General features: G+C 42.9%; 1 protein-coding gene and 1 pseudogene across 8 annotated transcripts in view; one reads left to right on the top strand and one right to left on the bottom strand.

The window, feature by feature from the left end:
* Positions 1-17,856, top strand: part of USP4 (ubiquitin specific peptidase 4) — a 143,721-nt gene that overhangs the window by 17,679 nt on the left and 108,186 nt on the right. For 7 of the 8 annotated variants that reach the window (XM_032765780.2, XM_032765782.2, XM_032765781.2 and 4 more), the window contains exons 4-6: positions 6,780-6,906; positions 8,233-8,378; positions 8,665-8,726. In XM_032765780.2, the coding sequence (XP_032621671.1) occupies positions 6,780-6,906; positions 8,233-8,378; positions 8,665-8,726 (335 nt within the window). Of the gene's footprint in view, positions 1-6,779; positions 6,907-8,232; positions 8,379-8,664; positions 8,727-12,581; positions 12,601-17,856 lie in introns of those variants that run through there. The other variant, XM_075072958.1, reaches the window with a different exon arrangement.
* Positions 12,770-16,760, bottom strand: LOC142047850 (E3 SUMO-protein ligase ZBED1-like; annotated as a pseudogene).

Here is a 17,856-nt window from a genome sequence, read left to right as displayed (position 1 = left end):
CAAACTTCCCCCACACAGATGAATACAAGCTGTCAAACAGATCCCCTGATGATTGCCAGCAGCACAACTGGCTGCTGACTCTGTCCTTATCCTCACATCCACAACTTATTCAATTTGAAGACAATAATATCTCCATCGAAAGGCAACCGCTCATGGCACCCCGCACATGGCCCCACAATATGCCAATATTTTATGCGCCGACCTGAACAATGCTTCCTCAGCTCTCGTCCACTCACGCCCCTTCTCTACCTACGCTACAATGATGACAATCTTCAACATCTGACCCATGCAAGAGACCCTGGAAAAATTCCACACACAATTTCAACAGCTTCCACCCCACATCAATCTCAGCCGAACCAATCTACACAGGAGTCCACTTCCTAACACTACAGTGCAAATAAAGTGTCACATTAACACCACTCTATACCGAAAACCTACGACCGCTACGCCTACCTATATGGTCTCTAGCTTCCATCCGGGCACATCACACGATCCATTTCTACAGCCAAGCACTGAGGTACAACCGCATCTGCTTAACCCTCAGAGAGAAGACCAACACCTACAAATCTCCACCAAGCAATTCTCAAAACTACAATACCCGACAGAAAAGGAACAGATAACAGAGCCAGACGTTTACCAGAACCTCCTACGCAAGACAAACCAGAAAGAAACCAAACAGGGCTCCACTCGCCATCACATACAGTCCCAGCTAAACCCCTCCAACGCACATCAAGGAATCTACAACCATCCTAGACAATATCCCACACTATCACAGGTCTGGTGCAGGCCAGTCCTCGCCACAACAACCTGCAACCTGAAACATATTCTCAGGAGTAACTGCACACGCACCATAGTAACTCTAGCTCAGAACCAATCCATGCAACAAACCCACTAGCCAACTCGCCCACATATCTACACCAGCGACACCGCTCACAAACCTAACGACAGCCACACCATCACTGGTTCATTCACCTGCAACGTCCACCAACGTAATAACGCCGATCATATGCCAGCAATGCCCTCTGCTATGTACATCGCCAAACTGGACGTCCTTCGGAAATGATAAATGGACACAAATCAGACATTAGGAATGGCAATATACCAAACCTGTAGGAGAACACTTCAACCTCCTGGCCACACTATAGACCTAAGGTGGCCTCAGCAAAAAAACTTCAGGACCAGACTTCAGAGAGAAATGCTGAGCGTCAGTTCATCTGCAAATTTGACACCATCAGCTCAGAATTAAACAAAGACTGGAATGGCTTCGCCAGCAACAAAACCCAATTCTCCTCCCTTGGTTTTCACACCTCAACTGCTAGAAGAGGGCCCTCATCCTCCCTGATTGAACTAACCTCATTCTCTCTAGCTTGCTTGCATATATGTACCTCCCTCTGGAAATTTCCACTACATGCGTCTGACGAAGTGGGTATTCACCCACGATAGCTCATGCTCCAAAACGTCTGCCACAGGATTCTTTGCTGCTTTTACAAATCCAGACTAACACGGCTACCCCTCTGATACTTGCCAGCCAGTGTTGTAAAACAGTAGGGTTTATTTGTCAACTGGAATACAGCAGGGGAAGTCCTTAGGTTAGCATAAAGACATGAAGGCCATGGTAGAATCCATTCTGGTTAGTCCAGAGCCCAAAGCTCTGTCACTCAATTAGACTTCCTGGTGAGTGGCCCCTCTTCCCCCACTTCTTCAGTAGCCAACTTTTAACTCAGTACCTCACCCCTCTCAGTCCTTTGTTTTCAAGCTGGGCAATGTTGCTTGGCATCCTGCAGAGAGGTGGGCAATCTGACACCTGGCAACCAATGGTCATAGTGTCCGGGAAAGTGGATTTGCCTTCATATTCTGAGATACTCCATTGAAATGGGCCCCAAGATGCAGACAGAAAGGCACCACCCATACCTACGTCTTACCCTGCTCCAAGAACATAGAGCCCTATTCCACCCTCTTCGTAACAATGCAACACATAGGGGAAACTGAGGCACATAATTCATAACATTTACAAAAAATTCCCACTTTTTTCACAGCATGCCCACAGGGCACATGGCCACACATGCAAGGGGCTTTCTGGTAGCTTTGCTTGAGCAGTGCCAAAAGCAATTGCTGGAGGAAATCATGGACACTTGCTCTTTGGTTGATTTCCTCCCTGCAATGGATGATGTAACCTGCCATACCTAGCCCTAAAATCAAGCTGCCTGGATGCAAAAAAATCTGAGAACTCCGCTATTACTGGAGTGGCCTTGCCACACTTGTCTTGATGACCTTTTCTTAAACAGGGAGGTTGGAGATGCACCTGGCCTTCTTAAAGAGAGTAATTGAAATGCTCCTAATAATGGAGTGAGGCCTTCAATAGGGGAGGACAATAGTACAACTCCTATGATGTAGCACAAAGTTCCCCCAGAACCTCAGTGAGCACCACTAACTTAAAGGGAAACAAAGACTGGAGGCAAGCTAGGAAACACACATACTCACAGCTCTGTTACCATGGAGACAGAAGGTTCAGTCCATGTCCAAATGAGCTCATCCTCAAACTGCATTCCTCACAGCATGAAATACTTGGTTCTGTAATCCCGTGGGTTAATCAGGCTATTTACCACTCAGCACACTTCCACTGATTAGGACTTGGCAATTGTGAAGGAAGCAGAAGAAACTTTTCTTGCAAGTTGAACCTTCATCATTGCCAGATCCTCCTGCCTGATAGATGTAGCCTGTAGGGGTGGTTAAGAGGAAATATTATCCAGGGATTTAATTGGAGACTGAAGGCTTGTCCTTGGGCCAACATAAGTAGGACCTTTGAAGAAGAGCCCTCACCCTTTTTTGTCCGCTTCCACTTTGCACAGTGGGGTGAAAACCAGTTCTAAAAAATGTGGATGTAACTGTCTGAGCCTGCAGACAGAGTGCATCTCTGAGGGTGGGACCTTGAGATTTCCTGCTGCATAGGCTCAGTTTCCAGCACTAACTGAAACCAGTGGTTAACCAGACATCTGGGAACAAATAATGCAGGTTATGCCTACAGAATGGGTGACTGTTTTGGAAAGAAGTGACTTAGAAAAGGACTTAGAGATCATTGTGGATAATTGACTCAGTGTGAGCTCTCAGTGCAATGCTGTGGCCAAAAGGCTAACATATGAAAAGGGGAATATCAAGTAGAAGTAGGTATGTAATCTTGTTGCTATTTACAGCATTGGTAAAATTGCTACTAGAATACTGGGCCCAGTTCTTATACCTGCACTTCCAGGAGGGTTTGGAAAACTGGAAGGAGTTCAATGGAGGTTCATAAAAATGATCCAGTGGCTGGAACACAAGCTGTTATGATGTAGGCTTAAGGAGCTCAATTTATATAGCTTATTGAAGAGAAGATTGAGAAGTGTCTTGATCACTGTACGTAGGTATCAACACATTTGTTGGGGCAGGACTTTTTAATCTGACTGACTGAGATATAAAAAGGTGGTCAGAAGTTGAAACTGGACAGACTTTGATGGTATTTCCTAGCAGTGAGGCTGATTCAACACTGGAATAGTTTACGCAGGGAGATGGTAGACTTGCCTTTGCTTGGAGACTTTAAAACGAGATTAGCTATCTTTCTGAAAGATAAACTTTAATTTGGTTTCTGGGAGAGGTTCTGTAGCTTTTGTGTGGAGGGGGTTGGCCTGGGTTGTGATGGTCCTATATGGCTTAGGAATCTGTGTGTCCCCCTTTCACTCCCTTTCCTTATGGGTCTTGGGGAGAACAGAATTTCCCATGTTGCCCTCAGCATGCTCATAACACTTGTAGCTCTGTATGTCGTTGATTATAATCTAATCTCATGCTCCAGGGCTTCAGTCATTTGCAGGGGTCACAAAGATGTTTTTCCCCCATGCACATTTGTAATCCCTCCTGCACCCCTGAATCATCAGTGATTGGCCACAGCTAGAGATGGAACATTGGTTAGGATGGACTGGTGCTCAGAGGTGGTCCAGAGACTCCTGTCTCGGATGCCTGGCTGGTGTGCCTTTTCTCATGCTCAGGGTCAAACTAATTCCCAGATTAGGAAGGAATTTCCCCTTAGGTCAGATTGGGTGGGACCTTGTAGGTTTTTTGTCTTTGTCTGCAGCATGGCATGTCTGGTAGGATCATCTGGACATGTTCACCTAATCAGTTCACTACTCACTGGAGTCAGTGGGCTTAACGCAGGCGTATTTGGGTGAAGTTTAAAGGTTGTATAATATGCTGGTCATCAGACTAGATAACTGGATTGTCACTTCTGGCCTTAGATGCTATGAATATATTGTTCCCTCCCTCCATCCACTGCCACCATCTCCTCCTCCTTTCTTTTTTCCCACCAGCTTTACCTTCTCTGATTGCCCTCCCTACCCCACTCCTCTGACCCACATAATATATATCACTGTCAACCATTACTTCATCATCCCTTGCTCTCTGGCTCCTGGTCCTCACCAAGACTGGGATCTCATCTGACACTGCTACTGCATCCATTCTGTCAAGTGGGGCTCAAACAACACGGTACCTTGATATGTTCAGTGACTCTTACAACAGTCCTGTGCTCCAGTCTGGTTCTTGCAGCTATATGCAAATATGGACACTTCTCCTTGGTGCACTTGCTCAGAATGAAACCGAGCAAGACTTTATAGCTGGTGACAGTATGAAACAATGATGAGTACCAGGCATTAAATTTAACTGAATGCAAACTTAGTCTGTTCCATTTAGGGTTTCATAAATGGAATGCAGTTTATTATCTATCATCTGTATTACCATAGTTCCTAGAGGACTCATCTGAGATCATGACCCTCTTGTTCCAGGCACTGTACAAACACCTAGTAAGAGACCATCCCTGCACTGAAGAACGTGCATTCTAAATAGACAAAGCAGACAAAGGATGGGAGGGAGAATAAAGACAGACATGAGGTGACTTCCCAAGGTCATGCACCAATTCTGTGGCAAAGCTGGGTCTCCTGATCTAGTTTGCCCTATGTCCTGGACCACAATGTCTCTTACGTATTCTTCTAAGATTTTAAACAAACTGACTTGGTAGATTGATTATTATCAGAGAACCAAGTTCCCTGGTCATTAAACATTTGAATTTTAAACTGTTACATAATTCATCTGTTGTATTTTAATTTGTTTTGTGAGGCTGTATATTTACCTGGAAAAAGAAGTATTTGTAAGCATTGGAAAGACACAAAGATCCCAGTTTTATTAACGTTGACCTGAAGGAGGCAGCCAGATTTATGTGATTTTAAAAAGGCCTTAAGAATTTGGAAGAAACTTCCAGGTGTTTACTGAGTAGATCAGAAGCTGGACCAATAACTCTGATTTTTCAGATAATAGAACCTATGAAATAATAGAGCCTCATCCAAATAGGAATTATTTTGAGGAAGTTCTATGGCATGTGTTATGCAGGAGGGCAGACTAGATGACCACAGTGGTCCCTTCTGGCCTTGGAATCTATGAATCTATATGATGGCTTCTCTTACCGCTTCTCTTACCACTTCTCTCACCCTGAGTCATCTTCTGAAGTCTGTTGGCAGGTTTGTTGGGCTGCTTCTCTCTCAATCCAGCCATTTCCAGCCCCTCTTTCCCTCTTTCTTTGAGCTTTGAGTCTGATTACCAAGCCCTGGCTCACCCCCAGCCTCTGCTTGTTGCCGCCTTGTTCTCTTGCTGTGGAGTCTCTGGAAGTCTTGTGACTATGCTAATCTTGTCTGCTAGAACTGCATTCTTTCTGCTGTGTGTTTATCCAACAGATCTACTTTACCTCCCTCACTGAATCCTACATTGTCACTTCATCACCCCTTCCCCACTTCCTGCCTGCGTCTCTCAAAGAGAATATCCCTAAGGCTTGGTTTTACCTCCTCTCAGCCCAGTGGGTTCCAAGTTTCAGTTGGGACTTCTGGGTGCTACTCTAATATGAATAGTCACTACTAAGATTTATAGGCTGCCCTGTGTACTAGTGAAGCTAACACTGGCTCCACACACAGCTATTTTCTACCTCTATAGCTCAGCTCCTTAATCGGAAGTAACATGGCATGTGGTACATAGCTGCACAGTTAAGTCCCTATGCACTGTGCCTTTTTATGAGTGCGGATGATAGCTGAATGGAAAGGGTTACTGCACATGTGCAGTTTCACATTTGGAAGTATTCAGCCCTTCGTTTTGAAACCAATTTTTGTTAGGTTTACCAAAGCAAACAGGATTACTTATGTTCCAGTAAGTACTTGACTTTTCAGTCACTTTTGTGCCATCATTGATTGATTTTGTTTGAGGAGTGGGGGCCCGAATGTAGTCATGAAATCATAAAATGGTTTGTTCCTTGTTGTAACTCAAAATAACAGGTAGGATTTTGTTGCAATGTTCTGGGGGGTGGGAAATTGCCTTTGGACAAAGACCAAGCACAAAAGGTAAACACTTTTGGAATTCTCTGCATGAAACATAAGAGTTGCAATAGGAATTGTTTTTTGTAACCTTAACTAGTTGGTGCTACTATTCAGCTGCTATAATTAAGTTTCAGAAATTTCCCATAGGGATAAAAAGGAGTAGTCTGTGTGTTACAGCTGGGAAAATGGTGATCTAAGTCGGGGCAGAGCTGGGATTGAATTAATGAATTCTCAGCTTCCAGTTTGAGTCAGACCACCCCTTTCCCCACTCAATTTAAAACTGTAAATCACTGTTTAGGCAGCCAGTCCAGGTTGTGGAGGGCCCTTTAAAAATGATTGTCATCTCACCTATGTGGAGTGGTCAGTATCATGCCTGCTTCAGGGGCAGCCTTTTGTTTATAGGTGGTGGAGTACGGTCTGTTTGTGAAGCACTGTAAAGTAGAAGTTTATCTCCTCGAACTGAAGCTGTGTGAAAATAGTGATCCTGCCAATGTGTTGACCTGTCATTTCAGCAAAGCAGACACCATTGGTAAGTAGCTATGTGATATTTGCAACTTTGAACTGACTGACTCTCATGAGGAATATTTAAAAACACCTCATTTAATAGCAGTAAATGGGGGTAGAGCTCTTTAGCCTGTCGGTACGTGACTACAAAGTTTGGGTTGGGTTTCCTCTGATGACCTTCTCCTGCCTCTTGGGTCAGCACAGTGGTGGCGGCGTGGCCTACTCCTTGCTTTGCTTTATATGCGCTACAGTGTGTGCTGCAGATCCTCAGCACTTCTTGCTCCGAGCACACATACAGTGCAGAAGAGGCATCAGGAACAGTATGCATCCACCACCACATGCCAACTCCATGGACTGGAGGCAGCAATGGTACTGACTCAGGTTTAGGGGGGAAGGGTTACGTTTGGTTGGAAAACTGCTTGACCCTTTGAGACCAGGTAGCTTAAAAGTTAGGCCTCAGCAGGCCTGGGGGGGAGCGATAGCTCAGTGATTTGAGCATTGGCCTGCTATACCTAGAGTTGTGAGTTCAATCTTTGAGGGAGCCATTTAGGGATCTGGGGCAAAAATCTGTCTAGGGATGGGTTCTGCTTTGAGCAGGGAGGTTGGACTAGATGACCTGAGGTCCCTTCCAACCCTGATATTCTATGATTCTGTGACCTGTAAATGGAATGAGGGTGAGGTTAAAGGGTAATCAGTGCTTATCATTGTCTTCTACCGACTTCCTTAGCAAATGGCCATGACATTGTTTGAAACAATTCTGTGTCTAAATATTTCCAGTACTTCAGTGACAGAATGTACAAGAGATGTGGCTCCTTGGGCTTTATGACTAAAATATTCCAGCAGATACTTCCTCCAGTTTCCCCTGCTCATTCATTTTACTTGAAAATTGGCCCTATATCCTACATCACTGCATCATCATCATGCCTCCCTCCCCCCCATTTTAAGATGCTGCATGTAGACTATAATGTGATCCATAGATGTGCTTGGCTGATAGTTGCGAGTAGTGTGACCTTGTAGTAGTATCTGAGCACGCTTCCTTTTTAAACTCCAATTTTCAGGTGCTTATTGCATTTGAGAAAAGATACTTGTTGGACAAATTTCTCAAGCTTGCTTGCAGCACAGCCAAAAAAGAACATTTCTGACAGACGAATGTGTATGAAAATAGAGTTTTAATAAGTAGACATTTTCAGCTCTAATGATGGTCACACTACTGGATTATGAGACAATATCTTTTACTGTTCATGCATTGATAAAGTGGGGACATATGCCTTTAATGTATCTTTGGTTGATCAGTTCTTTCTAGAAATATTTAAGCATTTCAGAAGTTTATTATATTTTGTCCCCTAAACAGCCACCATTGAGAAGGAAATGCGACAGCTGTTTAATATCCCCAATGAGAAGGAAACTAGATTATGGAGTAGGTATATAAGTAACGCCTATGAGCAGGTCAGCTATCTGGACAGCACTGTACAAGATGCAGGCCTCTATCACGGTCAGGTAAGATGCTCAGAATTCTCTAATGATCATGATATTGAAATACCTAACTCCTGGTTTTCCTTGGGTAAGTAGCTTGTCTATGAAAAGGTTTTGCTGTACTATGCACAAGAAGAGAATCTATCAGTAAAGAGACCCTGCAACGGAAGCATTATATACATTTAATAGAAAAAAAAAGATGTTAAACAGTATTCAGAGAACATCAATTAAGAGATGTCTAAGTCATTTTATAGAATATGTAAAATAAGTTTGTTTTTGGCTTGCCCTACTGTCTGCATTCCCTCTTCAGGTGCTGTTAATAGAGGTGAAGAATGAAGATGGTACATGGCCTAGGCAGTCTGTGCTGGCAAAGTAAGCATTCTCTCCATTCTTGTCTTCTCACTTTTGTTTCATTGTCTTGCTGAACTCTCTAATTCCAGTGACCGGGGGTGCCTCATAGAGAAGCCCTGTTAAAGGCTATTATTTTGTTAATTTCTTTAAAGAGAAGGGGTTAGCATGCCCTGATCAACTGAATGTGAGATTAAAAGCAAGAACATCAGCATTCTCTAGTTCTAGTTTGGCCCTATCACTGACTCTGTGATCGTTGCCTATCCCCTTTTTACAGCCCAAGAAGTGTGATTTCAAATAGGTGACTTGATGCATGTCTGTACATGCTTAGAAGATGCTAAGTGTACTATCTGCATTATTTTTTAAGTTTTAAAACATGCCTGGTGCTGCTTTAGTTGCATTTACAGTTTTAAAAGATGCAAAGACTCAGGGCATGTCTGTGCTTAAAACACTGCTTCAGCACAGCTGCACTGCTCTAGCCCTTTAATGAAGACTCTCTATGTTGATGGGAGAGAGCTCTCCTGTTGGCATGGTTGATATGGTTCCCTGAGAGGCAGCAGTAGCTCTCCTTCTGACATACCACCATCTACACTAGGGATTAGGTCTGTATAACTAAGTTGCTCAGGGGTGTTGATTTTTCTGCAGTGTGGACCAGACCTATATGTCACTGTGTACTGCATGATGAAAATATCTGTGCAGTGGTGGTAGAAAATCAAACAAGATGTCATGGTATATTAACAGAGTTACTAATATTGAGTATTTTATTCTATTCTGTGTTCAATTCTAGTCATCTCCCATCAAAAAGGGTATAATAGAAATGGAAAAGGTCCAGAGAAGAGCAGACAACATGACTGGAAGCCTGGAAAGGCTTTTGCATGAAGAGAGATTACAAAGATTAGAATTTTTTAATTTAGCGAGGAGATGAATAAGAAGGGCCTTGATCTAAGTATATAGAATAATTAATACTATAGAATGAAATTTAAAATGTATGTGTACTATTTCTTTTCTTATAGTGCAAGAACGGGGTGACTTTCAGTAAAATAGAAAGGCAGCAAACTTAATGGAGACAAAGGGAATGCTTTTCTACAAAACACACGGTTAACTGATGGAACTTGCTGCCATGAGATATTACTGAGGCTAACAGCTTAGTAAGATTAAAAAGACCAGGGCTTCAATTTTCAAAAGCTGATTTATAATGGGATCTGGATTTTTAAGTGACTTATTCCTTTGAAAAATGTTCCCTAGATAGTTATGTGGATCATGACAACATCCACATTTGTAGTTCATAAGATTAAAATTGTATAAATAGTATAAATCATCAGGCTTCAGATTGTGTAGATAGTATAAACCATCATGCTTCATAGCAAAAGTCAACCCCTGACTCTTTCAGAATAGGATGAAACATGATCTATGAGCAGGCTAGCCCAGGATTGTTCATTCTAGAAGTTTTTTACATTTTCCTCTGTAGCTTGTTACTCTCCACTGGGAAACAGTACAAGATGTGGGGGACCAAGCACTGGTCTGATTTGGTAGGAAAATTCCTATGTTTGTACAAGAAGAATTAATTGATCACTGAGGACTATGATTGAAAGGAGTCAAGGAGGTTCAGAGGATTCTATGAACCTATGTCAATCTAACTTTCTTTGACAATTGATCCAGAGAGAGAAGGTTCAAGCATTTGGCCAATTATAGGTTTGTCTTAAGTGCTGGGTACTTGGGCAAGTATCAAACATTCTAAAAATTTACAAGTAATTCTATGTAATTCCCAAGTATCATACCTTTTCTCCTTCAGTAGCTAGACTTAGAAACAGACATATACCTAACTTCATATACCTAGGACTGTCTAAGTGAAAATGCTTACCAGGGTGCAAGTTACTACCTCCTAATTACAGTAAAAGTTGTTTCAGAGTAGCAGCCGTGTTATTCTGTATCCGCAAAAAGAACAGGAGTGCTTGTGGCACCTTAGAGACTAACAAATTTATTTGAGCATAACTTATGCTCAAATAAATTTGTTAGTCTCTAAGGTGCCACAAGTACTCCTGTTCTTTTTTTTTAGTAAAAGCGGTGTTATCTGGCCCTGTACCAACCGTAAAGCTCTAAAAATTGGCCTTTCTAATCCTTCATAGGAAATCCAGTTTACTGTCCAGTTGACATGGAGCTGTCAGGTTCCCTACCTGGCTCCACGTGGCTCCCGGGAAGTGGCAACATGTCCCTGCTGCTCCTAGGTGAAAGGCCACGAGGGGTTTGGAGTGTGGGAGACGGCTTGGGGCTGTGGGTTGGGGCATGAGAGGGGCTTTGGGGTGCTAGATCCAGGAAGTGCTCACCTCGGGCTGCTCCCTGCAAGCGGTGACCTGTCCCTGCTGTTCTTAGGTGGAAGCGTGGCTAGATGGCTCTGCTCACTGCCTCCACCCGCAAGTGCCACCCCCGCAGCTCCCAAACTCCCTCTTAGAACCTGCGCTCTGTGCCCCCAGCCCCATACCCCCTCCCGTACCCAATCTCCCTCCCTCTTAGTTAATTGGACTTTTTCACTTACTGGCACCCCTCATGCCCCAACATGCCGGATAAAAAAGCTTTTACTATCGATGGAAACCTAGGATTTTGGATTATATAGTATAGAATTTATAAAATATTAAATGTTTTATTGAAGAGCTACAAATGGTGGTTGAGAACACTGCAGTAGAAGTATATCTCTCTTGTTGGGATTATCTATACCTCTGTTCAATCTGAGTCAATATTTCATTTCCTTTTCACTGGGGAACGGAGTCAGGAATGTTATGCTAAACTGATGTCCACAATTCAATAAGAAAGGAAGGTGATGTTGAGTTGATAGCATTTTCTTGCAGGGGCACCTGTTTATCTTCCTAGTTTCTTAAATTCATTGTATAATCTGTTTAAAAACCCATTTGGGATTTATGGTGGTCATATACCAATCTGCCAGACTGGAATCTTTATGGATATTGAATGCTTCAAGGGTGAAAGATGTCTTTTCTGAGAAAACAATGTACATTAATATGTAAAAACTCAGGGCTGTGTTAGTCAGACTAAGGCAGGTCAGCACTGGTGGACTAGTTTAACAAGCAGGGTGCTGTTTTGCTCTGAAGGTTGCCTATTTCTCAGGGAAATCCATTCCCTTAGCAAACAGATTGAACTGCAGTGTAATCTTCTTTACTTCAGTATTCAGGGAGTCAGGAGAAGGAAGCTCAGAAATTTATTCTTCGTAATCATATGTTTGCTGTAGGTAGCAGATGATTGATTAGGTTAAATCGATCATTTCAGAAAGCACCTGATAAATCCTTAGTGTTGCTTATTGCTTGTGGGTCGTCTTTAATGATGTTTGTTCTGCTAGCACATGTTTCATTATATTAGATTTATGGCACAATTATTGGTAGGATTATACTTTTTTCCTTTTTGCAAGATTGTTGTTACACTTGATTTTCTCCCATCTTTTGGTGCTTCCCCTGTTGCCCATGATTTTTCAAAAATGTCAGTGGATCAGACTGTTATCTGGACTGGTGTGTATATATATATACATATTCATATTTCCCAGCATGCTCTTTCCTGCTTGTTCTCAAGAGTCATTTCCCAAGGTTGGTCTTCCTTATTTTGTTCGATATCTATCTTGTTGAATACATGCTTAAAAAGGAGTTATTTAATTTCAGCATTCTCATTTATTAATGAACCAAATTTCTTCCTAGTATTACTTTGGCCATTGATGAATTGGTAATATTAGTTCATTTATATTTATGTTGCCTATATCTTTCTTCCACAGCTATAACTGCTTCTGATGTTTTTTGTTTGATTGTCCCTCTCCTTCCCCCTTTAAACTGATATTTTTAGCAACCAAGTTAGCTGATTCTTCTTTCTTGGTGTCTTTTTCAGGTAGCTTGTAGTCAGCCACCTTCTATGCTGCTGGATGAGGCCTCCTCTCAAACATTCCTCTCTAGATTCCTTAATTTCTTCAGATATGCTTTCCTGAAATCTAACACCTCTGTAGAGCTGCATTCAGTGAACAACATCTCTAAATCCTCATTCCCTACTATGTTGACTTGAAGTCAAGCAACTCATGGTCATACATTCCAAGCTTCCTGGTAGTCTGTCAGTTCCCCCTCATCAGGCAAGATGTATATCCAAAATGGCTTATCTTTGGTTGTAGAATAGAAGTCTTCATTTTCTTTTACATATAAGTAGTCTTTTGCATAATTAATAGATCTCTTTTGATACTGCATCTTTGGCTGTATTTGTTGCTCAACAAATATCTGGTAGTTAAAATCTAATGTGAGTATAGTGCTCTGTGGCTTAAAATGCATTAAGAGGTTGTCCAGGAACCCTTGTTTCAATCTTTTGTTCTGGTGGTCTTTATCAAATGTCTGCAGTGTAGAGAAGTGGTGCCAATATTTTAACTATTTCCTGGGCGTAGGTAATAAGGCTGTGTGATTAATCGTGCTGTTAAACAGTAATAGAATACCATTTATTTAAATACTTTTGGATATTTTTTACGTTTTTTCAAATATATTGATTTCAAATGTTTGCACTGTAAAAAACAAAATAGTATTTTTCAGTTCACCTAATACAAGTACAATCTCTTTATCATGAAAGTGCAACTTACAAATGTAGAATTATGTACACAAAAAACTGTCAAAAACAAAAAATGTAGAACTTTAGACTCTAGAAGTTCTCTGTCCTTCTTCTTGTTCAGCCAATCACTCAGGCAAACAAGTTTGTTTACATTCACAGGAGATAATGCTGCCCGTTTCTTGTTTACAGTGTCACATGAAAGTGAGAACAGGTGTGGAGTAACAAGATATTTATGTGTCAGATGTGCTAAAGGTTCATATGTCCCTTCATGGTTTGACCACCGTTCCAGAGGACATATGTTCATGCTGATGACGGGTTCTGCTCGATAACGATCCAAAGCAGGGGGACTGACGCATGTTCATTTTAGTTGTCTGAGTCAGATGCCACCAGCAGAAGGTTGATTTTCTTTTTTGGTGGTTTGGGTTCTGTAGTTTCCACATCAGAATGTTGCTCTTTTAAGACTTCTGACAGCATGCGCCACACCTCATCTCTATCAGATTTTGGAAGGCACTTTGGATTCTTAAATCTTGGGTCTAGTGCTGTAGCTATTTTTAGAAATCTCAGATTGGTACCTTCTTTGTGTTCTGTAAAATCTGNCCCTGCTCAAAACAGGACTAATCCCAACTAAATCATCCCAGCCAGGGCTTTGCCAAGCCGGGCCTTAAAAACCTCTAAGGAAGGAGATTCCACCACCTTCCTAGGGAACCCATTCCAGTGCTTCGCCATCCTCCTAGTGAAAAAGTTTTTTCTAATACCCAATCTAAACCTCCCCCCATTGCAACTTGAGACCATTGCTCCTTGTTGTGTCACCATGTACCACCAAGAACAGTCTAGATCCATCCTCTTTGGAACCCCCTTTCAGGTAGTTGAACGCAGCTATTAAATCCCCCCTCATTCTTTTCTGCAGACTAAACAATCCCAGTTCACTCAGCCTCTCCTCATAAGTCATGTGCTCCAGCACCCTCATCATTTTTGTTGCCCTCCGCTAGGTTTTCCAATTTTTCCACATCTTCCTTGTAGTGTGGGGCCCAAAACTGGACACAGTACTCCAGATGAGGCCTCACCAATGTTGAACAGAGGGGAATGATCACATCCCTCGATCTGCTGGCAATGCCCCTACTTATACAGCCCAAAATGCCGTTAGCCTTCTTTGTAACAAGGGCACACTGTTGATTCATATCCAGCTTCTCGTCCACTGTAACCCCTAGGTCCTTTTCTGCAGAACTGCTTCCTAGCCATTCGATCCCTAGTCTGTAACAGTGCATGGGATTCTTCCATCCTAAGTGCAGGACTCTGCACTTGTCCGTGTTGAACCTCATCAGGTTTCTTTTGGCCCAATCCTCTAATTTGTCTACGTCCCTCTGTATCCTATCCCTACCCTCCAGCGCAGTGGTCCCCAACGTGGTGCCCATGGGCGCCTTGGTGCCCGCTGGGGCATTTATGTGCGCCCGCCTAGTGCCCAGCAGGGGAGAGAAGTCGCAGCCCCATGCCTGCTGAGGACAGAGAACTCCAGGGTTGCAGGCTTCATTCTATGTTAAAGTAAGAATAATAAATAAAATATATTTGGACCAGCAGTTTAACAATGTTTAACTTTTTAAAAATAAATAAGATGAAAACTGTTATTTATTTTGTAAAATCTCCTTAATTTTTCTTACAGGTAGATAAAAAATAGCAAATTCACATGGTAAGGTGAAAGAGTAATTACAGAATAATTTAATACCTTTTACATGTACAATTACTCTTTCTATATTATGGATTCATATATTATGTATATTAAATGTTTTTCATATTATTTAATGTACAAATACAAAATAAGCCTTGAAAAATTGTTGGCGCCACCACACTTTTCTGAAAGCATGAACGTGCTACTGGCCACAAAAAGGTTGGGGACCACTGCTCCGGCGTATCTACCACGCCTCCCAGTTCAGTGTCATTCTTAAATGGAACAACACATGCTGGGTTGTCATCAAAGATTGTCATAATGTGGAATATATGGCAGAATGTGGGTAAAACCATGGAGCAGGAGATATACAATTCTCTCCCAAGGAATTCAGTCACAAACTTGCACGGCTCAAGTAGTGTTTCTAGCTTTTGCAGTTTTTCAAAATCCTTATCTGTTGACACTGATAGATAGTGCTTTTGAAGAGTTAATGTTGATGTGATAACGGCTTTATTGCAAAGCAGGCACTGAATCATAGCCACCCTGGAGTTCCATCTGGTTGAAATATCTTGTACGAAAGGTTCTTGTTTCTGTCTATTTGCAGCTTGTGTTATCCCTAGCTCTATATTGTTAGCTGGACTGTGATCGAAATGGCCCACAAGTTTTCTACGTTTTGCTAGTAGGTTTTCAAATCCACCCTCACTGAGTGCTACTGTAATGGATCGCTGCAGACTGTGAGCAATGCACGTCATGTGTTCAAAAGGCAAGCGACCGGCTACTGCTACCATGTTATGGGCACTGTCAGTACTAATTGTTGTTACCTTTTCTTGAATATTCATTCTTTCGCCACATCATGAAACGCTCTGCACATGCTTCAGCATAATGTCTCTCTTCAGTATGAGTTATTGTTACAGCAAACAACTGCAGTGTCCATGCTTCATCAATAATGTGTGCGGTGACACCAAGATAGCTATGATTGCTCAAGGCTGTCCAGTGATTACCAGTCAAAGCAACAGCCAGTGCATTTTTCAGAAGCTCTGACTTTGTAGTCTTCTCATTGCCATATAGGTCATTTATTTGTGATGCAATGTTTCCTCCAGGGGGCAAGGTGTGTGACTGATTGGAAGATACAGTTTGAATAATATCTCTGAGACCTCTGTCATTTACAATGTTGAGTGGTCTGCAGTCCATAGCTATCCATTTAGCAATAGCATTGGTTAAGGTGTTGTACTTTGTTTGATCCATGGGCTTGAACCGATCCTAAAACTCTGTAATTGTACTCTATCCTGGCTGGCTGGATTCATTTGCTGACGGTGGGTTATCTGTAGCACAAGATCCGGAGGCAAAAGCATGGTTAGAACGTAGGTGGTACTGCAGACTTGAAGATCTCCTTTGGTATTGGAACTCAGCCTTGCAATAGCTACAGATCAATCTTTTTAGCCAAAGAACCATGTGGAAGTATTTTAACTATAACTTTCCATTCAAAAGACCTGAACTGTTGCTGCTTTGCTCCATTACTGTTTTCTGATATTTAATCACTCCAGATCATGAAAGCACAGTCGAACTGTCAATGTCTGGAAAATTCAATAAATTCTTCTATATAATCAATATATTTGTGTCCTGTTTGAAAGAGTCCTTGCCATGGATATTGAAAGGTTTTTACCTTAGGATTAACGTTCAGTAGGAGAGTGAATTCTGCAGGAGGCTTTTTTTTGCCTGCTGCTGCTTGGTTAGCCTTCTGTGTACTATTTTGTATGTGTCCTTTAGAGGAGTGTTTGGTTTATTGAAGGGGTAAGATTTTTTTATCTCAGTACTCTGAGGATGAGAGGGGTGTGAGTTGTGCAGGAGGAAGGTGAATTCTTGATGCTGCTTCTGTAGGGGTGGGTTTCTGAGCTCACCAGGTTCACCTTCTGTCCAAAGAGAGTTTCATCTTAGAAATCTGCATTCAGTGTTGGGGGAGGACAGAGGAGGGGGGAAGTAAGCAATGACTTGTGCAGGAGGAAGGTCTGGGAGGACTGGGGGTGACAACGAGGAGCAGCAAGCAATAACTTGTGCAGGCGGAGGGTGAGGAAGGTGTCTTGCTGCTGCTTCTGGAAGGGTGGTTTCTGGTACTGGGCTCGCCTCTTTTTACTGAGCTAGGTGGACTCCCTTCAGCTGAGTAAGCACTTGTTTGCAAGGGAGGGTGGATTTTACCTCAGGGACTCATACTGCAGGGGAGGAGAAGCTGGTGTGGGGAAACTGAGCTTGTCAGGCTGTGTTCTCTATGGGGTACTGCTGGCGTGAGTAGTTGGCTAGGGGCAATGGGGCATGACGCACGGGGGTTGGTCGTGGGACTGAGCGGCCAGCCGGGCACAACAAGGTACAAGCTGTTTTGGCCAGGACAGTCCCCCTTTTCACCTCTGTCCTGGCTCTCCCTATTTTTTCACCATGGGCATTTGTCCCAGCAACAAGGCAAAGCAGAGAGGAGGCAGCTGCTGCCTGGTGCTCAGCTGAAGACAGCACTACCTGCCAGCAGGAAAGTGGAGAAATTTTCTCCTGGCAGGCAATACTGGCTTCAGAGCTGACTCCTAGATGGCGCAGAGCTGGGGGTGGGATAAGCCTCAGCCGGGGGAGGCACTTAGCTGGGTGTGGGGGTTCATCCCCAGCTGCATGTGGCGTGGAACTCAGGAGTGGGGATCAGCCCCAGGTGGCATGGAGCTCTGGGGAGCAGTGTGTGTGTCAGCCCCCGAGATCGGGGTGGTGACGTCCGCCCAGCCCCAACTTCGAGCGACATGAGGCTCAGGGATGGGGGTCAGCCCTAGCCCTAGCTGTGGGTGGCATGAAGGGGGGGTGTCATAAACAGATAGAAGGAGTTAATAGAACAAAAGTACTTTATATCTCTTTTGACTGTAAGGAGTTAACAAGTTCAGTAGCCTGGCT

The sequence above is a fragment of the Chelonoidis abingdonii genome, chromosome 16 (assembly GCF_003597395.2).
Source record: "Chelonoidis abingdonii isolate Lonesome George chromosome 16, CheloAbing_2.0, whole genome shotgun sequence".
NCBI classification, from domain to species: domain Eukaryota; kingdom Metazoa; phylum Chordata; order Testudines; family Testudinidae; genus Chelonoidis; species Chelonoidis abingdonii.
Note: the sequence above shows the minus strand (reverse complement) of the source record. Positions and strands in the feature narration are given on the sequence as shown.